This window comes from Megalops cyprinoides, chromosome 12, assembly GCF_013368585.1.
Source record: "Megalops cyprinoides isolate fMegCyp1 chromosome 12, fMegCyp1.pri, whole genome shotgun sequence".
Taxonomy (NCBI): Eukaryota; Metazoa; Chordata; class Actinopteri; order Elopiformes; family Megalopidae; genus Megalops; species Megalops cyprinoides.
The window spans coordinates 12,235,690-12,256,412 of NC_050594.1; the positions used below are offsets into that span (position 1 = coordinate 12,235,690).

Consider the following 20,723-nt stretch of genomic DNA (forward strand, 5'->3'; position numbering starts at 1 on the left):
CCTAAGCATCTTTATGTGTGGTTCTGATGGTTTTCTGTGGTTAACAGGTCTGTCGGATTGAATAAGGCTATCCCAGCTTGAGATGATTACTTTTTTTTATTAAATCTTGTTTAATTTGGTGCTGTTATCTTCATAACCTTTGTGCAAATTACATGAACATTTAAATTGCAATAAAACAAATCAAAATACAGTTAAATCTGACCTCCAATCTCTTCCTTGATCAGACTTATTTAGTGTAACCCAATCTTTTTTTAATGTGAAATACATAAAGGCAATGTAACCACAGATTCAGTCCAGTAAAAAGGGAATCTGTCACAGATAGGTTTGACAGAATGTTTCTCTCTTAGGTAACAGATGACTCAAGTTTAACTATATCTCTGAATGTCATTGTAGATTAAATATCAAGGATGGGTCTTTAAAAGCTGAAATACCACAGAGAATAAATCAAAGAAGCTGTCTTGTTTGGTGTTAGTCATAGCACCCATCATTAGTTCAAAATACTTAGTAATGCATGCATCAAGACCACTGAAACAGTTTCCTTTACGTCTGTAGCATTTTCAATTTTGAGTTTCATCCTTAAGTACTTCCACGTGTATTCGCTTGCATAAGCTGATGAAATAATTGGATGCAATGAATTATTATTCATGAGGCTGGCACACACTGTTAATGCAGTGACTAGCAGATATATATTAGTGGATTTGTTTTATGTTTATTACATTTGCCCTTTGGTGCTCTTATTCAAGAAAGATGTCACTTTTACCCTTCAGTGCCACCCAAGGAAGATCAAAGATGGCAAAACGCATTATGCTCTTTCACTACACTGCATGTACAGGCTATTTTCTGGCCCTCTTCTGTCTAAAGCTAATTGGGTGCTTTTTGAGAGAGACATACTCAGTGCTATTTAGAAGCTCAATATTTTTTACTTCATGGGCTGCCTTCTGCTATTTTTGTCTGTTGCCAGTTCAAGGGGTCTGTATGTTTTCATGGTCCTATGCTTGCATATTTAAAAAGCCAACATACAGCACAGTGTAAATGTCATCCATAAACTGAACACCTACAGGGGGCTGGATGGTAAAGAGCATAGCTTGTATGTTCCCCCTGACCTATTGGAATTGTTCCCCCCCAGGCTAGTACAACCCTCGCTCAAAAAGCAAGGAACGGTGTTCGCAACTGCCTCTTTCCCATGAGCATCATAAATAATGTAACCAGCCAAACTATTTATAACTCATAAACACACTGATTTGAGCCCAGCTCAATTCTTCCATTCTTGATGTTCCAGCTCCCTGAAGTTCACTGCATTTTACATCACACTGACTGAGCTGCTCCAGTTTGCTCAGATCCCTTCTACCCTGCCCTAACGGCCAATGAGAACTCAGCACAACCAGACTGACAGCAAAAACCTATAAAAGCTCAGCACGGTTCTTAGAGCATCCTGTGACAGATGGGCCTTGCCTTGCCGGACGTCCCTGGGCGCGAGAATGATGGCATTCTGGGAGTGCGTCTGAGTGACGCAGCAGTCGTCGGTGGGGGAGAGGATGACGTTGTAGCTGTGGTAGGAGGAGTCGTTGTGGGGCGTGGCGGGGATGAGCGGGACGGGCTGGGTGGTGTCCGGGCAGATACAGCCGGTCTGGGTGATCCCGCATCCCTCGCTCTCCCTGCCCGAGCGCAGGCAGTCCTCAAACCAGCGGCACAGCACCCCGCAGGTGAACTGGCTGGAGTTCTCGTTGTTGATCAGGAGCACCTCCACCAGGTGGAAATCCAGCGTTTCCACGGAGACGGGCTCCGCCCCCGCCGCGGGTTCCGCCGTCAGGCACAGCTGCACGAAGTTCTTGTCGAACTGCATGAAGGCGTAGGGCCCGGCGTGCCGGCACAGCTCCACCACCTCGGGGTCGGGCCGAGCTGGAGCCGCGCACGTCTGATTGGCGAGGTAGTGGTCCAGGGGGATAAGCATGGGGGCGAAGGCGTGGCAGGCCCGGGCGTGCCGGTTGAAGCGGAAGTAGAGGGTGTACTTGGTCGGGTCGGGGTTTTCCACGGTCCAGGAGCAGCCGAGGGCGAGGGTGGGGAAGACGTCCCGGAGAGAGAAGGAGCCGTACAGCACCCCTTCCACCATGGAAGAGCAAGGGGTGTCCTGGCCCCAAGAGAGCGTGAGGAGGGACAGCAGCACAGACAGACAGAGCTGGCCAGCAGGGGTCATCCTATGTCATTGGTCCTGCAGAGAGGTGGGCGGGAAATATGGTCACAAACACAGTAACACAATATAAGCATAAATGAACAATGTTCACTTCAATGTAACAGCACAACATGAGAATGTGGTGCCAGCGCTTGCCTGTCTAAACCAAACCCTTTGTCAAGGGTTGTCCCATTAATCTCATTTTATAGAGCAGTGTATCGTTAAAATGGGTTTCTGCTGCTTAAACATAATGGCTACTATAAAAAAAGACAGTTTCACCCCTCAGGAGCTGAAAGGTAGAAATTGTCAATACTTGTCAAGGAACTGGTGAAATAGAATAGTACTCAGTGTTACTTAGTATTTTCATACGCATGACACCCAGTATTCTATGGTACCCAGAACTCCAATAGGCAGTATTTAACAGTATGCAGCACCCTGCCTTGGAACATTCCATAGTACTCAGTGCCCTGATAGGCAGTATTCTAGAATACTCAGTACCCTGATAGGTAGTATTCTACAGTACTCAGCAGTCAGACATGCAATAGTATACAGTACTTAGTATCACAGCCTGCATTTTTCTACGGTACTCAGTATTCTGCTGTACTTGTCAGCCTGCGGTGTCAAAAGACCCCAATTGACAGGCAGCAGAATAAAAGGCGCTGATCTGGGGAAGCGATATCCACGTAACAAACCCATTTCTGAAACACTGACACCAAGAACCCACAGCGAAGAGCATCCTCATTCCCCCGAGCAGCTGAAATGAATTGTGGAGGCTCTTCTTTGAAAAAAGATGTAATTAGATTATTGGGGTGGATGAATATCGCAGTGTTCCGGCCTCTCTTGTCAGTTACTCTTTGTATTTTGGATTTTAAGGTCAGTGCAATTGTAATTTCAGAGATTTCATTTAAATCACTGATAAATGTGGCAAGAGTGAAGCATCGGGTGTGACCTCAAATTCAGCTTTCATCTCGTGCTTCAGGGTCCAACCTCAATTACGCACTTCTCTCTGGGTTTCACACCAGATCAATCTACAACAGTTTCAAAAAGTTGAAACTTCCAAATTCTTTTTTATTTGTACTTTGAAGATCCTGTCGCCCATGTTTAACACAACATGCACTGTGCTGTAATCCTACTGGGTTTACACCTATAAATGCTAAAATAAATTAACCAGTATTCAAATCCTGCCCTGATCATGTAGCTGATTTTTTTTGCAAATCCTTAAACGACAATTTATAATTCAGTTTAGATGTAATGGCCACCACAGTTGCATTTAATTTAATGCTAGAGATATCCAATGACTCTCTGTGAAAGACAAATTACCAACTGCATGCATAACAGAGACAGGCCCTCATTTTGATTCAACGAGCAGGATAATCAAAGATGCAACAGCAGAGAACACCAAGAGGATGCTTAATACACAGCTATCCCTCTTCATTCAACCCTCACTGTCTCTCTCTCTGTGGATTTCACACACTGACCCACACCACATAGGAGCAAAGGCATCAACACATTCCTACACACACACACAAACCAATCAGGCTCTCGCTTTGGCTCTACAGAGTGATGTGCTTGGAAGGGGCTTTACTACTACACGTACACAGGAATCAATTAATTAACCTCATTTGAATAGATGTCCACCTAATAAGGCTACTGAAGAATGCTCTGGCACTCATGACAAGGCCACTTCAAATCAGAACACTTGGTTTTGGATCAAGGAATAATTATCAGAGTGCAAACTACACAAATACTCCATCTGTCTTTAATGGATACACTACAATGCTAATGGTATGGCAATAAGCCCCGACATGCATAAGGCAGTACTTTTTACATTGCCAGCCAATAGTGTAATTAACAAGGGAAGGACGATTCTTCTTTGTGTCTTCTTTGTAAAACATTATTGAATTTAGGTAAGCTTACAGGTAGGTAGATACAGTAGCATCTAAGTACCTTTACAGAGGCTACTGAGGAGTGTAGCAGGAGAATGCAAGGTTTAGATGAGCACCTCACCTGTGACCAGGTGATTATGTTTGGGAAGGAGGGTCTTTGAGCCAGCCCTGGGCTTGTTTCAGGTGCCGCAGTGGTGAATATCATTTTTTCAGAGCACTCCCAGGGATTGAGCGTGCAGAGTGGGTGGTAGCTTTTGGGTTCAATGCTATTCCTTTCTGTCGGTTCACTCTGACAGCTCCAGGGTTCCTGTGTCAGCTCATGTGAAATCACATGTGTGTGCGTTGGCTTTCTGCAGTCGCTTGTTCAACGCCTTGACTGACAGGTTGTCAAGAAACTCCGCTGAATTGATGAGGATTGGGGAGACTCTGCTATGGGCAAGAGGGGGGGGGGGAGGGTCAGGACTGACCAGACAGTTTTGTGTTTTGACTCAACATCTGCTGTTTTTTTAGCTTGTCATCCTTCACATCCCACCTGTATTTAGCCCTGGCATTGCTCCTGGACTCCCTGAGTCTGATGAATGATGAGGCCTGTTTCTCTTGGGTGACTGCTCATGTGGTTATGGAGTGTCATTTTTAAAAACATTCAGGATTTGATGTGGCATTTAACAAAAACACCAATTGAGCTAGAAAATGGGGACTGATACAGGCTTGGGACTGCACTGAAAAGGTTTCCTGGCGGGAACACTGAGCATACACAATGCTGATATGATGCGGCAACAACATACATTTTTCGCTTCTTTTCCAGAAGGAGCGTGTTTGGGTCTGGGACATGTGGTAGAATCATTCCTTCCCATGAGGCTTTCAGGTGCTCAAGAACATGGGGATCCCCATGATCCCCGGAGTTCCTCAGGACCAGACACAACAGTTTTCAGCCCAGCCTTCAGAGTGCAGGGGCAAGGCAGAATACGGCAGCCATATCAATCCTCTCCCTTTACATGGCCCAGAGGCAAGGGCCAGTTTTAGCAGAACACCGAATGTCATTTTAATGAGAGGCAGAGGTGGGTGATTTCTACTGAGCAGGTCTCGCTCTATGAATCACCCATACCTTTTCAGAAAGGCAAATGGCTTCCTGACTGACTGTGTGTGGTGTCAACATTCTCCTTCACGGTGGCTCTCGTAGTGTCCTCCAGTTAAACTCTGAGCATTTTATTCCATTCACAGGAATGACATGCACTCCAACACAGACATGTAAATGATGGGCCCAAATAGATCAATCCATCAAAGCAACACCATGAGCCATGTATTAACACTGTGGCAATGCTTTTTATTAAAACTTAGCATAACACATAAGTATGCAATAAGCAATTGAGGCAAAAGCCTGGTGGGTTTTGCTGTGGAAAAAGCTTGGAGGTCAAAATGTTGTTTCAACAGAAGCATATAACACTACCAACCTGGTGACTGAACTTGCGAATAATAGTATATGGTGGTACACATTATGACAGCATTGACCATGGCAATGTTTCCCACAATAGCATTACACTACAAAGATGGCAGTAGCAATTCTGTGCAGCTAATTGACCAACCCAATTAAAGGCATGTTTTGTATGTTACTCTGGATAAAAGTGCCTGACCAATGAACGAATGTAAATGTAAATGTATTATCAGCCACCGTGTGGCCCACCAGGAGCCACAGCACTGCACAACCCTCAAAGTGAAGACTTTATGAGCTGTAGGTACCTCACACAAAACCCCTGCAATTAACCCCCCCCCACATCTGAGTGGGCAAGTCTGCAGAAAAGGGAGAAATGAAATAAATCTACAAAGACCTTTGTCTCTGTGTTATTCTGGGCTTAGTGCCGCTGCTCTAATGTGTCACACAGAGGATAAATGTGTGCACTAATGGTCGTCCTCAAGCAGAACGTTTTCCTCTCCTCCAAACGCCCAGCCGAGTAGGACCCGTTAATGGGATTTTTATATCTTTTACCTCAGGACATCCACTCACATACAGCACCAATATGTCAACAACTCAGGGATAAAAAAAAAAAAAAAAAACAGAATATGCCCTGCTGGAGTCACATAGGGCCAGCTAACACTGACAGGCCGTGATGTACCTGAGAGAGCATGAGTGTGTCTGCTTGTTCCTTTGCATGTGTGAGTGTATGCTTAAATGTGCATGAGCGTGAGTGTGTGTGTGTGTGTGTGTGTGTGCGCGCGCGTTGCACAGGAGTGTGTGTCTTTGTGTGAGTGCATGTGTGTGTGTGGGTGTCTTAAATAGACTCAGGTGTGTGGAGGTGTCACAGGCTGTGTGAGGTTCTCTTTAATGAGCCACCATGCCGCTCTGCTACTGTTAAAGCAGATGCGCAGGAGAGCGCTGTAATCCGGCCCCAGAGGGACTGTGTGGGCCCGCAGCCCCGGCGTGCACAGGAGGCTCTGCCCCAGCTTGCTCACAGCTGTTACCTGTTCAACAGGAATGGGCCTGGGCCCAAAACGCAGGATAACCTCTTTCAGAGGGCAGACCAGTTGCAGAACAAACAAATAACTCAGTCCCCATGGCGAGCCGGTGACATATAACCATGCTACCGCAATGCTACAGAAAAGGAGAGCTGGGAGAATTTTTTGATACTTCCCTGAAAATATAAAACATTGCAGTTGCACCCATTTGGTGACAGAGGGAAAGGACTACGACTTTATACTGTCTGGAGGAATCAGCCACAAAATATTTTACAATGTTAACTCGGATCAGATTTTCACTCTGCTGCACAGAGTGGTCCACATTCCATAAACGCACGGTGTATCATTGACATTAATATTATTTAGAGTATATACACACTATGTATGTGTATGTGTGTGTGTGTGTGTGTGTGTGTGTGTGTGTGTGTGTGCCATATCCCATAACCCTTTATTCTATCATTTTTCAGGAGCAGATGCAACCCCTTCCACAAAGGTACGAGACCAGGGATCCGATCTCAGGTGGTAAGTGTAGCACACCTGTGTCCCTCTGTTTGTCTGCACTGCTCCCCTCTTCAACACATTTCATCTCTATTCTCTTAAACAGCTTGCATTTGTGTGCATTATTCATTGACACAGCTGGATATTTATGGAAGCAGTTCAGGTTAAGCACTGCACTCAGAGGTGCAAAGGCAGTGCACCACCTGTGCATGGAACCTGTAACCTGCGGTTACAAGCCCAGCAGGTTAACCTCAACACCTGACACCCTTGGCCGTGCTGACCGTGTGGAAAACTGTCTCTGTGAATTTGACAACCCACCTCGATCCGTAATCACGGTGAGGACGAGAGAAATTGCCTGCGAGATCACTCAGAATTGTGTCTGTCTCACTGGTCCGCCTGTCTACACACTCCCAATCACAGCCAGCACAACTGGCCTTATCTCTGGGAACATCTGCAATCTCTGACCCCAGGGGAAAAGGAAGAGACTGTGTGTCTCTCTGTGCTTTCATACAGGCGACAAGAACAGAAACAGCCTGGGTTATTCCCCTGTCTGCAGGATGAAGTGCTCAGTGGGACACAGCTGTCATGGGAAATGAGAGACCCTCTGTGGCCTTGGTAGCAAACAGGTCCTGCAGCTGTTGCTATTCCATTGATCCCAGGGGTTTCCAAACAGCATGGCGATCAGCTGTGAAATTAATTATAGCTGAAGAAGCCAGTTATTACCATATAATGGCTTAACAGAAGTCAGTTAATATAGTGCAACATGAAACATGAACAGAATTAATAAGACAAAGACCACTTTAGCGTACACAGGCAGCCCTATGGAGGTCAGTTCCTCATGTTGAGCAATCCTGTAGCATATAACCCCGGGGCACATTTCTTCTGCGTCTCAGTATAAACGCTTAATGGCTGGACAGCCAGTCTGCCACGTCATTGCCAATGGGAAAAGTTCTTTCCCGCTCTGGATACTTAGAGGACAAATGCACTGCAATTTAGCCCGGAATCCCAAAGGAAGAAATATGAAGCTGAGAGTTCCTGCGTGAGGAGTGCAGCACAAAGCTTAGAGCTCCTGCGAGAGCAGCAGACAAAGGCAAGCGGACAGGACGCAGATCAAGCCTGTAGCACTCCACGAATAACCAAAGGAGAACAGAGAAGGGGGGTATTCTCCTGCTGGAGGAGAGAGGCAGGGCAGCTGAAAAGAAGAATCCCGTGGAGCGCAGAGCCAGAAGATGAGAGGGTGACATGTACACCCAAACTTTGCCTGGCGTGCACAGCATAATTCAAAAAAAGTTCCTCTAGATTCTATTGTTTCAAAACAACTGCAGAGAATAACTGAAGGCCGGTAAAAAAAAATAAATAAGAAAAAGAAAAGAAAAAAAGAAATAAGGTGAGAGACAGCTGAGAGGTTCCACACGCTCAAACACCCCAACATCACCGCGTTATCTACATATTCCAACACCCAATGCCAAACCCATCCTCATCCACACACAAACACCCAATAAATACTGGAAACAATTAATTTCCAAGTACACAGCTGCTTCCTTTTCCTTTAGAAATTAGTAATCACCACCTATATTAAATGTAACCACACCCCTCTGAGGTGACAGATTGTAGCAAATGACACTCCTTACAGGTGTTACTGAAGACTCATCATACTTACTTTCCCTTGATGGAGCCCTGCAGGCACACAATATATAATGCAATTTTTTGATAAATACAGTGAGGGCTTCTACAGTACACAGTCCCAATTGAAATTCTCACTCTCTCTTTCCAAACATAGCACTCCTCAGTGGTCTGCCACTTGGCCTAAAAGGGTAAAATCAGACATGTCACATGATGTACCTCTTTACTTATAGGCCACTCACAGGAAGCAGGGAGGAAGGCATTTCTAAAGCGAGAGAAGCTATAATCATCTACAGCGCAGCACTCCCCCCAGAACACACACTTGCTATTTTAAGCAATATCTGTGTCAGTTTCAGGAAAAAAAAAACACTTTCAAGGGTTGCTTTCCCTCCAGGCAGGTTGTATCTGAGAGTGGCCAGAAAAGAACATCAGAGAGACCTGCAAGCACTCACAGAGAGATGTAGACAGAGAACACCTGGACACCTGGAGAGAGAGAGATGGGAGGGGGATGCTGGATGGAAAAAGCAGGGCTCCAAGAATACTTAAGTCTAGAAAGAAAGTTTGAGATGGATGGTATTTCAGGCTCCTGCTCTTTAACTCCTACATGTACCTAACCTATTCACCTCAACTATAAATGACCAGGTCGCTTTCAATCTTCCAAGATCAATGGGTCCAGTACATCTCACTGTCCTTGCAACTTTACATATTTTTTTAACTTTTACTCTGGAATATGCTGTGGATAAGACTGCCTGCTAAATAATGCAATTTCCCCTTAAGTCCTTGTCTGCTCCACCTCTCCATCCTGCAGGTCATGCTTCACCCACCCCAGTTCCAGAGTCTGGAGTTCATTACCTCACCTGAACAACCCCACTACAGGTGACCCGGGCTTTCAGCACTACTAGGCAGCTGTTCATCCACCTCCTGGGGCTGAAATATTCACCCGCTATCCATGACTCGTTGGGACTGAATTGCTATGTTTTTTTAAAAACCTTCTTTGAGGCGAGTTATCTGAGCTCATTTCAGGGGGAAGAGACCTTTAATGGACCTTGTGATGACGAACAGATATAGACAGGTCTCACCTCTGGGCTGCACCTCAGGATCGCAATGAGTATCACTATCAGGTATTCCTGTGTCTATTATAAACTTTCTTTCCAAAAACTGATCTGAGATCAGACTCAGTCTTCCATGCATCATCTGGGAGAGACGAGATTAATGGCAGGATAGCATCTGTGATGTCAGCAGGGTGAGCATTCAGCTTCACCTGGGAACAGGATACAATGAGAATGGAAACCCATTGGAAACAACCTAACCAGCATAGGGCTCCATGTTTCCTCAGACCTCTGGGGATTATGGGTTCATGACTCCAACAACAAAAATCACACAAAAACAATACTAAATATTACAATACATCTAATACATATGCAATGGCAAACTTGTAGACGCTTCTTGGTTTCTGTTATACTTCACCTGTAGCTGATCATGTGATAAAGAGAGTGAACATTAGCACTGAAATCACAGGTATGGCATCTAGAGAAAAAGGCAGCACAGCCATTGAAACTAAACTGATTCACTAGAACATGAGTTACCGTTTTTGGCTGTACACACTACTAACTACACAACCAAACAGCCCATGGATATTTTTCTTCATTAGTTATGATTTTTAAACCAATCACTACTACTTATAATGCTGTTTAGATGAGCTGCACTAATCTTGGTCCAGTTTGTCTGCCAAGAAGTGAGGTGTGAGGTGTGAGGTGCATGCAGTTAGAAGCGTTTCCTATGTACTATTCTCATTTGAATTAAAGTTCAGTTCTGAAATTTTGTCTGAGTTTTGTTGAGTGCTGTGACATTTATACAATTCCAATCAATTAATGTGAGCTGCATTAACATAAACAAGTGATTAAGTCTGAACTCAGTTTAAATTGAATTACTCCCATTATCTTTTTAAACCATTTCAATCACCATTAAAACATTGTTATACAGATTCTTAAACCTATCTATTCTGTGCTTGTAGCTCAGTGTTACAGTCTGTGGTTCATACTAAATGCTACAGTCTGTGGTTCTTAGTAAATGCTACAGTCTATGATCCATACTAAATTCTACAGTCTGTGGTTTTTACTAAATGTGGTTGTTAGTGGTAGAGTCTTCCTGTGGGCAGGAACATCATGGGACTCATGGAAGCATGGAAAAATCAATCTGATTCACTTTGCAAACGGCCGTGTGCACTCCTTTCATCATTAGTAAAGTATTTTTTTCCTGTCCAGAAATTGAGCTACTTTCTGATAACAGCCTGAAGAAAATGAAATCAATAACAGCTTCCCTCCACTTTCTCTCGGAAGAGGAGTAGGCGTGACACCACCCTTCAGACACTAAACCAGCCCGTTTTATGTGCAACACACTATGCTATCAATATGCCACAGGCCTGCAACAAGGGCATATAATTTATTCTGCATGAAAATCAGCAAAGGATTTAAGAGGAAACATTAAACTTGAAATTGAAGTTTCAATTTACCAGGGATGATTTGTAAAATAATATACTGTAACATATGTGCCATACAAGGACTCGTATGTTTAAAGGAGAGAATAAATACATCTAAACATTCCCATTACCCCCTACCCACGGATCTGTTAGCCGGCAGAACAGCCCTTCACAAACCGCACGGCCGCCTCATTCATCTTCCTGGCATCAGGACTCGGCTCTCCAGCGCAGATGAGACCCGGCTGACGCGCTCAGGTTTTCTCCATCCCTGTGATCAGAGATGAGCCTGCAGGTGCTCTTAGCGGAGAGAAGTAGACACATCCACGGTGTGTGCAATTCCGCCAGAAAAAAATCAGCGATGCTCCTCAGCCGCATGTAGGAAGGAGTGATAATTACACACATCTTGCTCAGTTTACAGCTTTCAATCGCTTTCCCCCCCCATACATTTCAGCAGCAAGATGAGAGCTGCCTGGGCAGATCCCACACTTTTCTTTCGGGATTGATTTTACCGTAAAGATTTTTTTTGTATGTATCAATTGCAAATTTCCACATGATGTGACCTTTGAATAATTCAGTGAGAGACACACTGTGATGGAGGGGGAGGAGTGGGAAGGCCTGCCCCCTGGTGGCTGTACGTGGTTTGTACATGGTTTGTACATGAGTGGCTCCTTGAATGGTGCCAGGTCAAAAGACACACAGCACTCCGTACAGACACGTTCACCTGTAACAGGTTCAAGCAAGAGAGGTGAAAGAAAGAACAAATGGTGTTCTCATTAAAGCAGAAGTCTCGAAGATCTGTACAAGCGGGTTTGAGGACAGATCTCAGCCCCCCAGTCTGACTGACATATAATACTGTCACAGCATTCTCTTTTCTTGCATACTTAAATAATTGTGGAATTACGGTGCAGTATTTATTTGCCTATGAGAAACTCGTGCTGTGTAACTTGACAACTACAAGACACGCTTCTCTGAAATGTCTCATGCAATATGTATATCAATCCTCATATGAAAAATATCCAAAAGATAAAAGTTCATCTGGAGAATAAAGAATTAGAGATGGAGCACAGTCTGCTGAACATCTTACCAGAAATAGACCCAATCAGATAAGGTATGTGAAACATTAATGAAAACCACTTTTGAAAACCGAAAAAAGGCATTATATGAAAGACACACAGACACACACAGACACACTGTAGGAAACTCAGCTCCAGCTTGGGTGGGTGGGTGGGGGGAGATGAGGGGAGGGGTTTATTGCCTGCCGTTCCACTCAGCCGGTCTACCCCACCTGTTACTACACCTCTCCTCCTCCCCCGCACACCTGGTGCTCGGGCGCTGGGGAGCCAATCAGAGCGTGACCACTGCTGCCAGGAGCCGAGACATGGCAGAACTGGAGGGGTTTCAATCAGCAGAGAGGCAGCACACTCACAGCTAAGAGGAAGAAAAACCCCCAGAGGCCTGCTACATAACACACACACACACACACACACAAAACTCACACACTCACTCATGCACGTGCATATATACACACACACACACACACACACACGCACGCACCTACACCCAAGGGCACAATGGTCCTTAGTTAAATTCTAATTAAAACATTAACAAAACCCTCTTTGCATCCAGCAGGAGACTCACGGAGATATGAGGTGTCCTCATATGACCCAGTTCTATAATCCCATGAGCCTCTGCTGGGCCTGTCGAAAGGAGGAGGCACACACCAATCAACACGATGCTGCCCACGGAAAGCTGGCTGCGACGGACGGCCCAATCACAGCGGCTGGTGCGGTGCTTCCCTGCAGCTCGGTGATGTGCCTGCTTAATATCCAGCTAATGACACATTCAGAGAAGTGATAATTGCGCTCTAATCTCTTGCCTCCTCCATTATATTGACTTACACGAATGAATCTGGACCCTCTCTGACAATGGGGCGGGAGGTCAGAGGGCACGTGGCTCATTTCAGCCGAAGTAAACAAGCGCGGAGAGGATGGGGAGACCAGCGGAGCGCTCGGGCGTGAGATGGATTGTCATTCGGCATCATTACCGCAGCCCATGTGAAAACACGCTGCAGCTCATTAATATTCATGATTTCTGTTGCGGGCTGCTCCTAGCCCAATACGGGACCTAGCTGAGAGACCTGACAGATGAACACAACGCACACGCTACTCAAATAGCAACGCTTGTGGTTCCTCCTCCCTGCCTGCCCCGCCCCAGCCGAGGAGAGTGACGTTGGCAAACCGCGTCTCGAGGGGGGACGTGATAAGATGCTTAAGTAGGCTTGATTAAAACAGAGGAGAAAAGATTCATTAGGCTGTCAGGGAGTATCAGCAGAAGGCATATGGACCTACACTTGCCTGTGTGTGTGTGTGTTTTCCTGGTGCATTTGTATGAGCATGAAGTCAAGAAGTGGAAAACTGTGGCAGTGCTAGAGGCATCTCCAGATGGTGTGTTCAGCCTCTCTTGCATGATATAGGTTTTTAGGTAGAACCAAAACCAATAAAACGACAAAGGTTTAATTACAGTGTTTTGTAATTTCAAGAAAAATACTCAAGAATTGCACATACAACCATCTTACTAAGTAGGGCAGAAATAGTTTGCAACATGTCTGGAATATGTTCACCCATTTTAAAATATGCGATACAAATAACAGGTCAAATTTCTTCAGGCTACACCACAGTCCATCAGCCCAAGCATGGTCTTTTGTCCCTCTTATGAGTAATTATATGTCTTCTTCAGGGTTTTAAGTAATTAGATAGGTGGAGGTTTACCTCAGGGCATGTCTAAGCACTGTATTTAGAATGGGATAACCCTTAGGCTGTGCGCACATGCTGTGCATTGCACTTACATTTCAATCTAGGCATGCACTTGCAATCTCAGCACAATGTCTGGCACTGAAACCTGTTCATATGTAGCTAGTAGTGCCCTGCTTGTACAATATTTCCTAGAGCTTTATTAGATACACTGTGTAAATTGCTCTGAATAACAGCATCGACTAAATGAAAATGATGTAATGTAATGTCAATCAAAATAGACTCAACAATAGTAAAAACACTCAAGCATCACATGCCCCATGAAGACTAATTCTGGCAAGTCTTACAACTATCAGCCACCTACAGCAGCAACAGTACATGAGTCACACCCTTAGCTGGAGAACCTGTTTTGTAAACTTCAGGCAGAGTGTATTAAAGCAGCAGCCCAAATGATTCATTAAAAGAGTTGTAAGAAATATTCAAAGCTAACTTTATACCTGTCAGTTTTTGGTATCCTGTATTCTTGCATCTTTTACATATTTCTCTTTTTCTCAGACTTCATTCTCACCCTTTGATTCTTTAATCAGCCCCATTAGTTTATTTTACAGTGATAAAAGCAATTTAGAATCAGCACTTTCAATGTGTTTATGAGCATATGTACCTCTCCATAGCACAATAATGGTAATGGTAAAAAATCTGTTCCTGGAGGAATACTTATACAGAATATCTGTCTCTTAACATTCAGAGACAGACTTGGTTATTTGAAAAGTCCCTGCACACCTTCTAGAAGCATCAAGTCTTATTTAACTTCCTCTCCACTTCAGCCTCATAGCTACCGACATCATATCCCCTAACCTTGTGTATAAAGCAATGGCAGTCCCACCTCTGGGAGAGGTAGCACCACTGCTTTAACACCCAGCCACCTCTGCTCATGGTGATCAGCCACTTTCAGCCAGGGGAAGAGCAGCCAAACTGATCAAGAACCAAGAGCTGTATCCATATCCATGCCATATGCTGCCTGTCACGCTACTCTGAGCTGGGCGTGCCCATCATCAAATCGCTGCACCACGCTGGAGCACTGTTGAGATCAGCTGGAGATCAGTGTGGGTGTGAGATTATGGTGGACCAGCTAACGAGCAGATGGAGCATTGTTTATTTCTCAAAGAAATAAACAAACAAGCAAACTGCCTCCAATGCATTAGTGCCACTCTGAGGGAGGTGTGTACGTGACTGTGTGTGAATGTGTGTGTGTGTGTGTGAGAGAGAGAGAGCTCAGTTAGGGAGCTGCAAACCCTTACCAATAGATATGAGATGATATGTCCATCTCACATTATGATACAAGTATTCTTTTTTCTTTCTTTTCCTCTGATGTCAAGCCTCTAGCCATGTCAATATTCATGATGTACCATGGGTCTGAGTGTCATATTGCTTTTTAAATGGATCCACAACTGGCTGAACTCTACTTAGCTGCATTAAATAAAAAGAGAGAACAAAATTAACAAGTTGTATTGATTACATGCAACCACCTATGAAAGTTGTACTTGTTACCTACCTTGATAATTATAGCAACTTTACTAACATTATCTAAATGGTGCTGCTGAATTCAGTAGCTAGTCAATAAATGAGCTAGCTAACAAGCTGGCTTTTCAGACATTGTTGTTTATTTCATATTAATGTTACACTATAGAGTTCAGTTGCAGGCTTATTACAATAACTGCTTACTTCTCCAAAAATATGGTAAACGTTTCCATCTTTGGCAGCTTAGCTCTTAGTGATTTGGAATGGATCAGTTACAGTATTTTGCAAGTACAAATTCCACTAATATTTTTGGAAAAAAACGTAAATTACATTCTAGTCAATTTTAATTAAATTTTTACTTACCACACATGAAACATATTCTGAAATACAAAAAAAATTAAATAGCATATGCCATCATAAAACTTTCATTCCTCTTAGAAGATAAATTAGATCCGTGTTATATTATCTCTGTGTGTGTGTGTGTGTGTGTGTATATATATAGACATATATATATATATATATTATTCCTTGAAGTTTATATTGCTCTTTCATTACCGCTGCATGTAAAACCTATATGTTATATTGAGAACGTACACAGAAAGTGACTACGATGTAAATTGTGGCAGGTTCCTTATAAAAATGAAAATAACCCATATCCCCACTGTTCCTCTCCCAGGACTGCCCAATACTGCAGAAAACAAACTACAGAGCCACCAATGATCCAATGGGCACTGTAACCTAACTTCAAACTAACTCACCCCCCATCCAAACTTTCTGAACTCAAGGTGTTTTGAGGGGGAAGTGATGTTATGTAAAAGTAGAGAGTACAGAAATCGCTCCTTGTCGCCATTCAGTGGCGATTATCTTCATTTCATTAAGTAAGGGTCCAGTGCACAGTCCATGGAGACATTAATCTGTGACCCCATGAAAAGATCTTTAATTAATAAATGCACAGTCACATCATCTAATTAAGCCGCAGGATGAAATTTACATGGAACTTTAAAAATACACAGGCACACCCTTGCATGTCTCTCCATACATTAATGACCACAAACCCTAGATGTGTCCATGGCAGACAAAAGGGTCACCTGATGGCTCCAGCAAACCAGAAATGGCTGTCTATGTGCCCTCACTGGAGCTGACCAGCACTGAAGCACAGTGTGTATCTCTACAGCCCAGACCGGAGCTGTCCAGTGCTAAAATGCTATGGGTTACCTCTGCAGGGCAGACTGGAGCTGTCCAGTGCTGAAATACGGTGGCCCACCTCTGCAGGGCAGACTGGAGCTGTCCAGTGCTGAAATACAGTGAGCCACCTCTGCAGGACAAACTGGAGCTGTCCAGTGCTGAAATACAGTGAGCCACCTCTGCAGGGCAAACTGGAGCTGTCCAGTGCTGAAATACGGTTAGCCACCTCTGCAGGGCAAACTGGAGCTGTCCAGTGCTGAAATACGGTCGGCTAGCTCTGCAGCCCAACCTGGAGCTGTCCAGCGCTGAGACACAAGCACATCTGCCTTCCTCTGCATTACACAGCTTCAGCTCATTCTGTGTTGGGTGGAGATGTGGCAAAGACGGATCCCTTGAGGAGGCTGGAGGGGCAAGGTGCTTTGATGCATCTGCATGCTTACCTGCTGTCTCTCTATGTCCCTGCCCCCTGGCTCCACCTTCCCCACCCCAGAGTAGCATGCTGCATCACTGGCACTGTATGCTGGAACTCTCAGAGTAAACACATGGGTCTGTATGTTTGGGTCAAAAACCAGGCAAACCTGTGCACAGATAACACTGCAGTGCTGAGCCCAGGGGGCAGAATTCTGAAGCCCACAGAATCACAGTGGGTCTCTGATAAAACAAACCAGAACAGAGACACAGCCTAACAATATCCCTGAGAGTTTTAAAATGCTCTCACTATCCTGCTTGATGCAAGAGAATGAAACATCAGGTTGCCAGAACAGAGGCCTGACTTGTGCAGTCATTTTGAGTCAGGGTTACTCCAGGACATGGCATTCCTAAGTGTCACTGCAGTGACATGTTGAACAGAGCTCTGCACTGGCCTTCTGAGAGCTGGACAAGCTGCTTGGTGCATCCCATGGCCAGAGACCCAGTACTCACCACTCCCAGCCACATGCAGGACTGAGGGGGAGGAGAGGAGTGGAGGATCTGTGCCATGCCAAAAGTCTTGACAGATCAGGGATACCATATGGTCTGGATGTCAGAGAAAAAAAAACCCTTTCTGAGTCAAATGAGTTCTGAATCTACCTATTACCAAAGACAATTGCTTGATATCTTCCTGTGATCAGTTCTAATCATGCTGTGCTTTATCCAAGTAGCTGAAGGCAATTTGCTTTGTGTGATGCCCCTGGACATACGCCCTGCAACGTTCACTGCCAAAAGTCTCAATTAATTAGTGGAAAAGATCAAGTTTGGGCACCAGGGGAAAAGTACTTTTTAAGGGAGGTATTTCACATGATCCACCTACTCCACACATAGATATTCTGCATCAGCCTCCATCAAGACCCCAACCCCCTTCCCCCTAAAAACCATACTGCCATTAAATGATCTGCTGGGGGTTAACATCACCACCAGCACATCTGTGGTAAACTAAACTCCACATCCCCTCTGTTGAATTAGTTTGGAAAGATAGTGAATAAGCACAAGTCACATGGAAGATGCCTGTTAAGAAAAAACACAGTTCATTCACTCAGAAGCAAAATCCAGCCCTCCCCACTCCAACTCATATCTGATAAAGAGGGAGACCACTCCCCATCTCTGCACTCATGAATATTCATAAGATGTCAGGTCTCCGACCTATCAGGATTGCAAATGAGCGCCAGCTACAGTGATTCTTAACATATCCACAGTGGTAGGAATTAGAATATGCAGGTAATTCTCTAACCAATGAATATTCATACATGCCTGCTTTTACCAGAAGCCTCCAGGTTCTGTCGTGATGGGGACAGGACAGCCAGTGCCTGTTACAGAGTATTGCATACTGCTTGTCAACAGGCACATTAGATGAACTGGATAACAGGGGTCTGCCTTAAGAACAATTCTTAAATAAATCTACAGTTTAAATAATAAAAAAATCAGGGTGCGATTTATGCCTGGTTATACAATCCTGTCAATGTCAGTACACCCAGTGCTCCCTTTCAATCTTTAAATAAGCTGTTTATCAGCCTCGCGCAGGATCATCTCCCTGATGAGAACGCCACAGGAAAGCCCCTCGCGTGAGTCAGCGCAGTCAAAACAAGGACTGCACTTTGGGCATATATATTTTTTTTTGGATCAATATTGCCCAGATTCTGCGCAGATTCACAGAAGTGCATAGTATGTAGATCGGATGATATCGTGAACTCGGGGAATAGAATGGGGTATTCAGATTGCTTACATGGCATATTACATGGATCTTAGTAGAATAAGAGCAGCATTGATTCACAAAAATAAGGAAAAAAGAAAAACATATTCACATCTTCAACTACCGGCTGAGAGGACTACAGCGGGCGCCACAGCACACTCTTCCCCCCAACCAGCCTCTCCTTGAGGTGTTTGGGTGGCGACATAAAAAATCCGCTTGACACTCTTTTGATTTTTGTATGTGAAAGGATGGCCCTCATCCCTTTATTCGATATACATTTTGAGATTATACTGTATCTCGACACTCTGAGCAACAACTACATCACTACACTGTAATACCCTTCAATGATTAATAGGCAGTTAATCGCCGGGTTTCTTTGATCACAAAAAAAAAAAAAAAACATTCCCGGACTCCTTGCATCCTCATACAATACTGGAGACGTGTTATCATTCGCTGCACGCAGTCCAACAGCTCTAAAGAGGAAAGCTCTGGGTTCAGGAGGCGTCAAGACTTTTCACGACAATTACAAGGGGGAGATACGGATCTTCTTTCCAACCACTGCAATAAAATTATAATTATGTGGTTTTAAAACATCCAAAAAGAAAAGCTTCAAAAGGCGCCAAGTCACTTATCTCCCATTTACAGATGTGAGCTTTTGTCGTGAGAACCTGCAGTTTTACTGCGTGGATTTAATTTGCAGGCTATTAACTTCAACCGCCTTTCGCGACTAAGGGAATTAATGTGGGTGCTTGGATTACTAAATCTGGCAATTACTTCTTTACCGCCACGAGCCCTATTTCGAAATACTTTGATCAACGTATACCTGAAGCGTGCTGTCACACCAGCGCTGCTTGCTGTACGACCATAGCCGTTGCACGATCACTTGTACCACACTCAGACAGGTAGGACATTTTCACGAGACATTAAAAAAAATTACACAAACAAAATCAGACAGACACCTTACCTGGTCGCTGTTAGCAGTAGTCACAAGATATCTGACGGTCAGCTTCTTTGAACAACACGAAGTCTCCCATCTCTGGCGACTGAGGAAATGAATACTATTTAACGCTGCGCTAAATCTTCTTCCTCTCTTGCCAGTGGGGAAACCTGTCTGCTCTCCCCCAACGAACGCAAAAATATAACGAAAGAAACGGACGCGAATCAGAGTAATATATCCGTACGTGTACGGAAAACTGAATCAAACGAAAGGCAAAACGGCACAGACAAACAACGCAGAGAAACTAAATAACCACACGATGTAGAAAGGGGGACGGTAGCAGGATTTGATAATTCCATCGAGCATCCCCTTCGTCGGATACACTGTATTCCAAGTCTGTCCGTGCGTTGTTCTAAACTACAAAATCAGACTGCGGTTTCGTGCTATTCCGCCAATGTGCAACTCGCTTCCCAAGGCGTCAAGCTTTGAAGTACTAACTGCACGCACTCTCCCACTCTCTCTCTCTCTTTCTCTGTCTCTATCTCCTTTTATTTTTGCTCCGTCTGCATCCTGCATCGGCATTCAATATATCCACAGAAAATCGCACACAGTCATCTAGCTACCCGAATTTCGCTTCTATACAAACGGGACAGAAGCACGCGCTGTCTTCACTGGGGCCGGGTCGCGCGCACTGTTCACTTGACGTCAGCGCACGTAGGTTCCAATGGATCTTACTGAAACTTTCAGCCTTCGCAGGGGCTTGCCTCATCTGGGAAAATTCCGTTGGATGCACTAGAAATTACATGTGAATATATGAATACTGAATTTGTTATGCATGCATTTATGTTGTGCATAGCACACCCTTTCTCTTTGAATGTTAAATGATCGAAATAAATATAACCTCAAATCATATAATCTAAAGCACTTCTTCCCAAACTCGGCACTGAAACCTCCGTGTAAAATGTATTTTTCGTTTCAAGTAAAATCATAATTGGCTGAGCATAATGTGCTAAGAGTCGACATAAATTGGCCAATTCTCTCGCACCATGGGTGCATTTTTAA

General features: G+C 44.4%; 1 protein-coding gene across 3 annotated transcripts in view; it reads right to left on the reverse strand.

Annotated features, from left to right (window-relative positions):
* The window catches only part of LOC118786689 (adhesion G protein-coupled receptor B2-like), a 64,230-nt gene extending 43,893 nt beyond the window's left edge, over positions 1 to 20,337 (reverse strand). For all 3 annotated transcript variants that reach the window (XM_036541952.1, XM_036541951.1, XM_036541949.1), the window contains exons 1-2: positions 19,689 to 20,337; positions 1,453 to 2,209 (exon numbers count right to left, since the gene is read on the reverse strand). In XM_036541952.1, the coding sequence (XP_036397845.1) occupies positions 1,453 to 2,194 (742 nt within the window). In that variant the 5' untranslated portion in view covers positions 2,195 to 2,209; positions 19,689 to 20,337. The remainder of the gene's footprint in view (positions 1 to 1,452; positions 2,210 to 19,688) is intronic.
* Between the last annotated feature and the right edge of the window lie 386 nt (positions 20,338 to 20,723).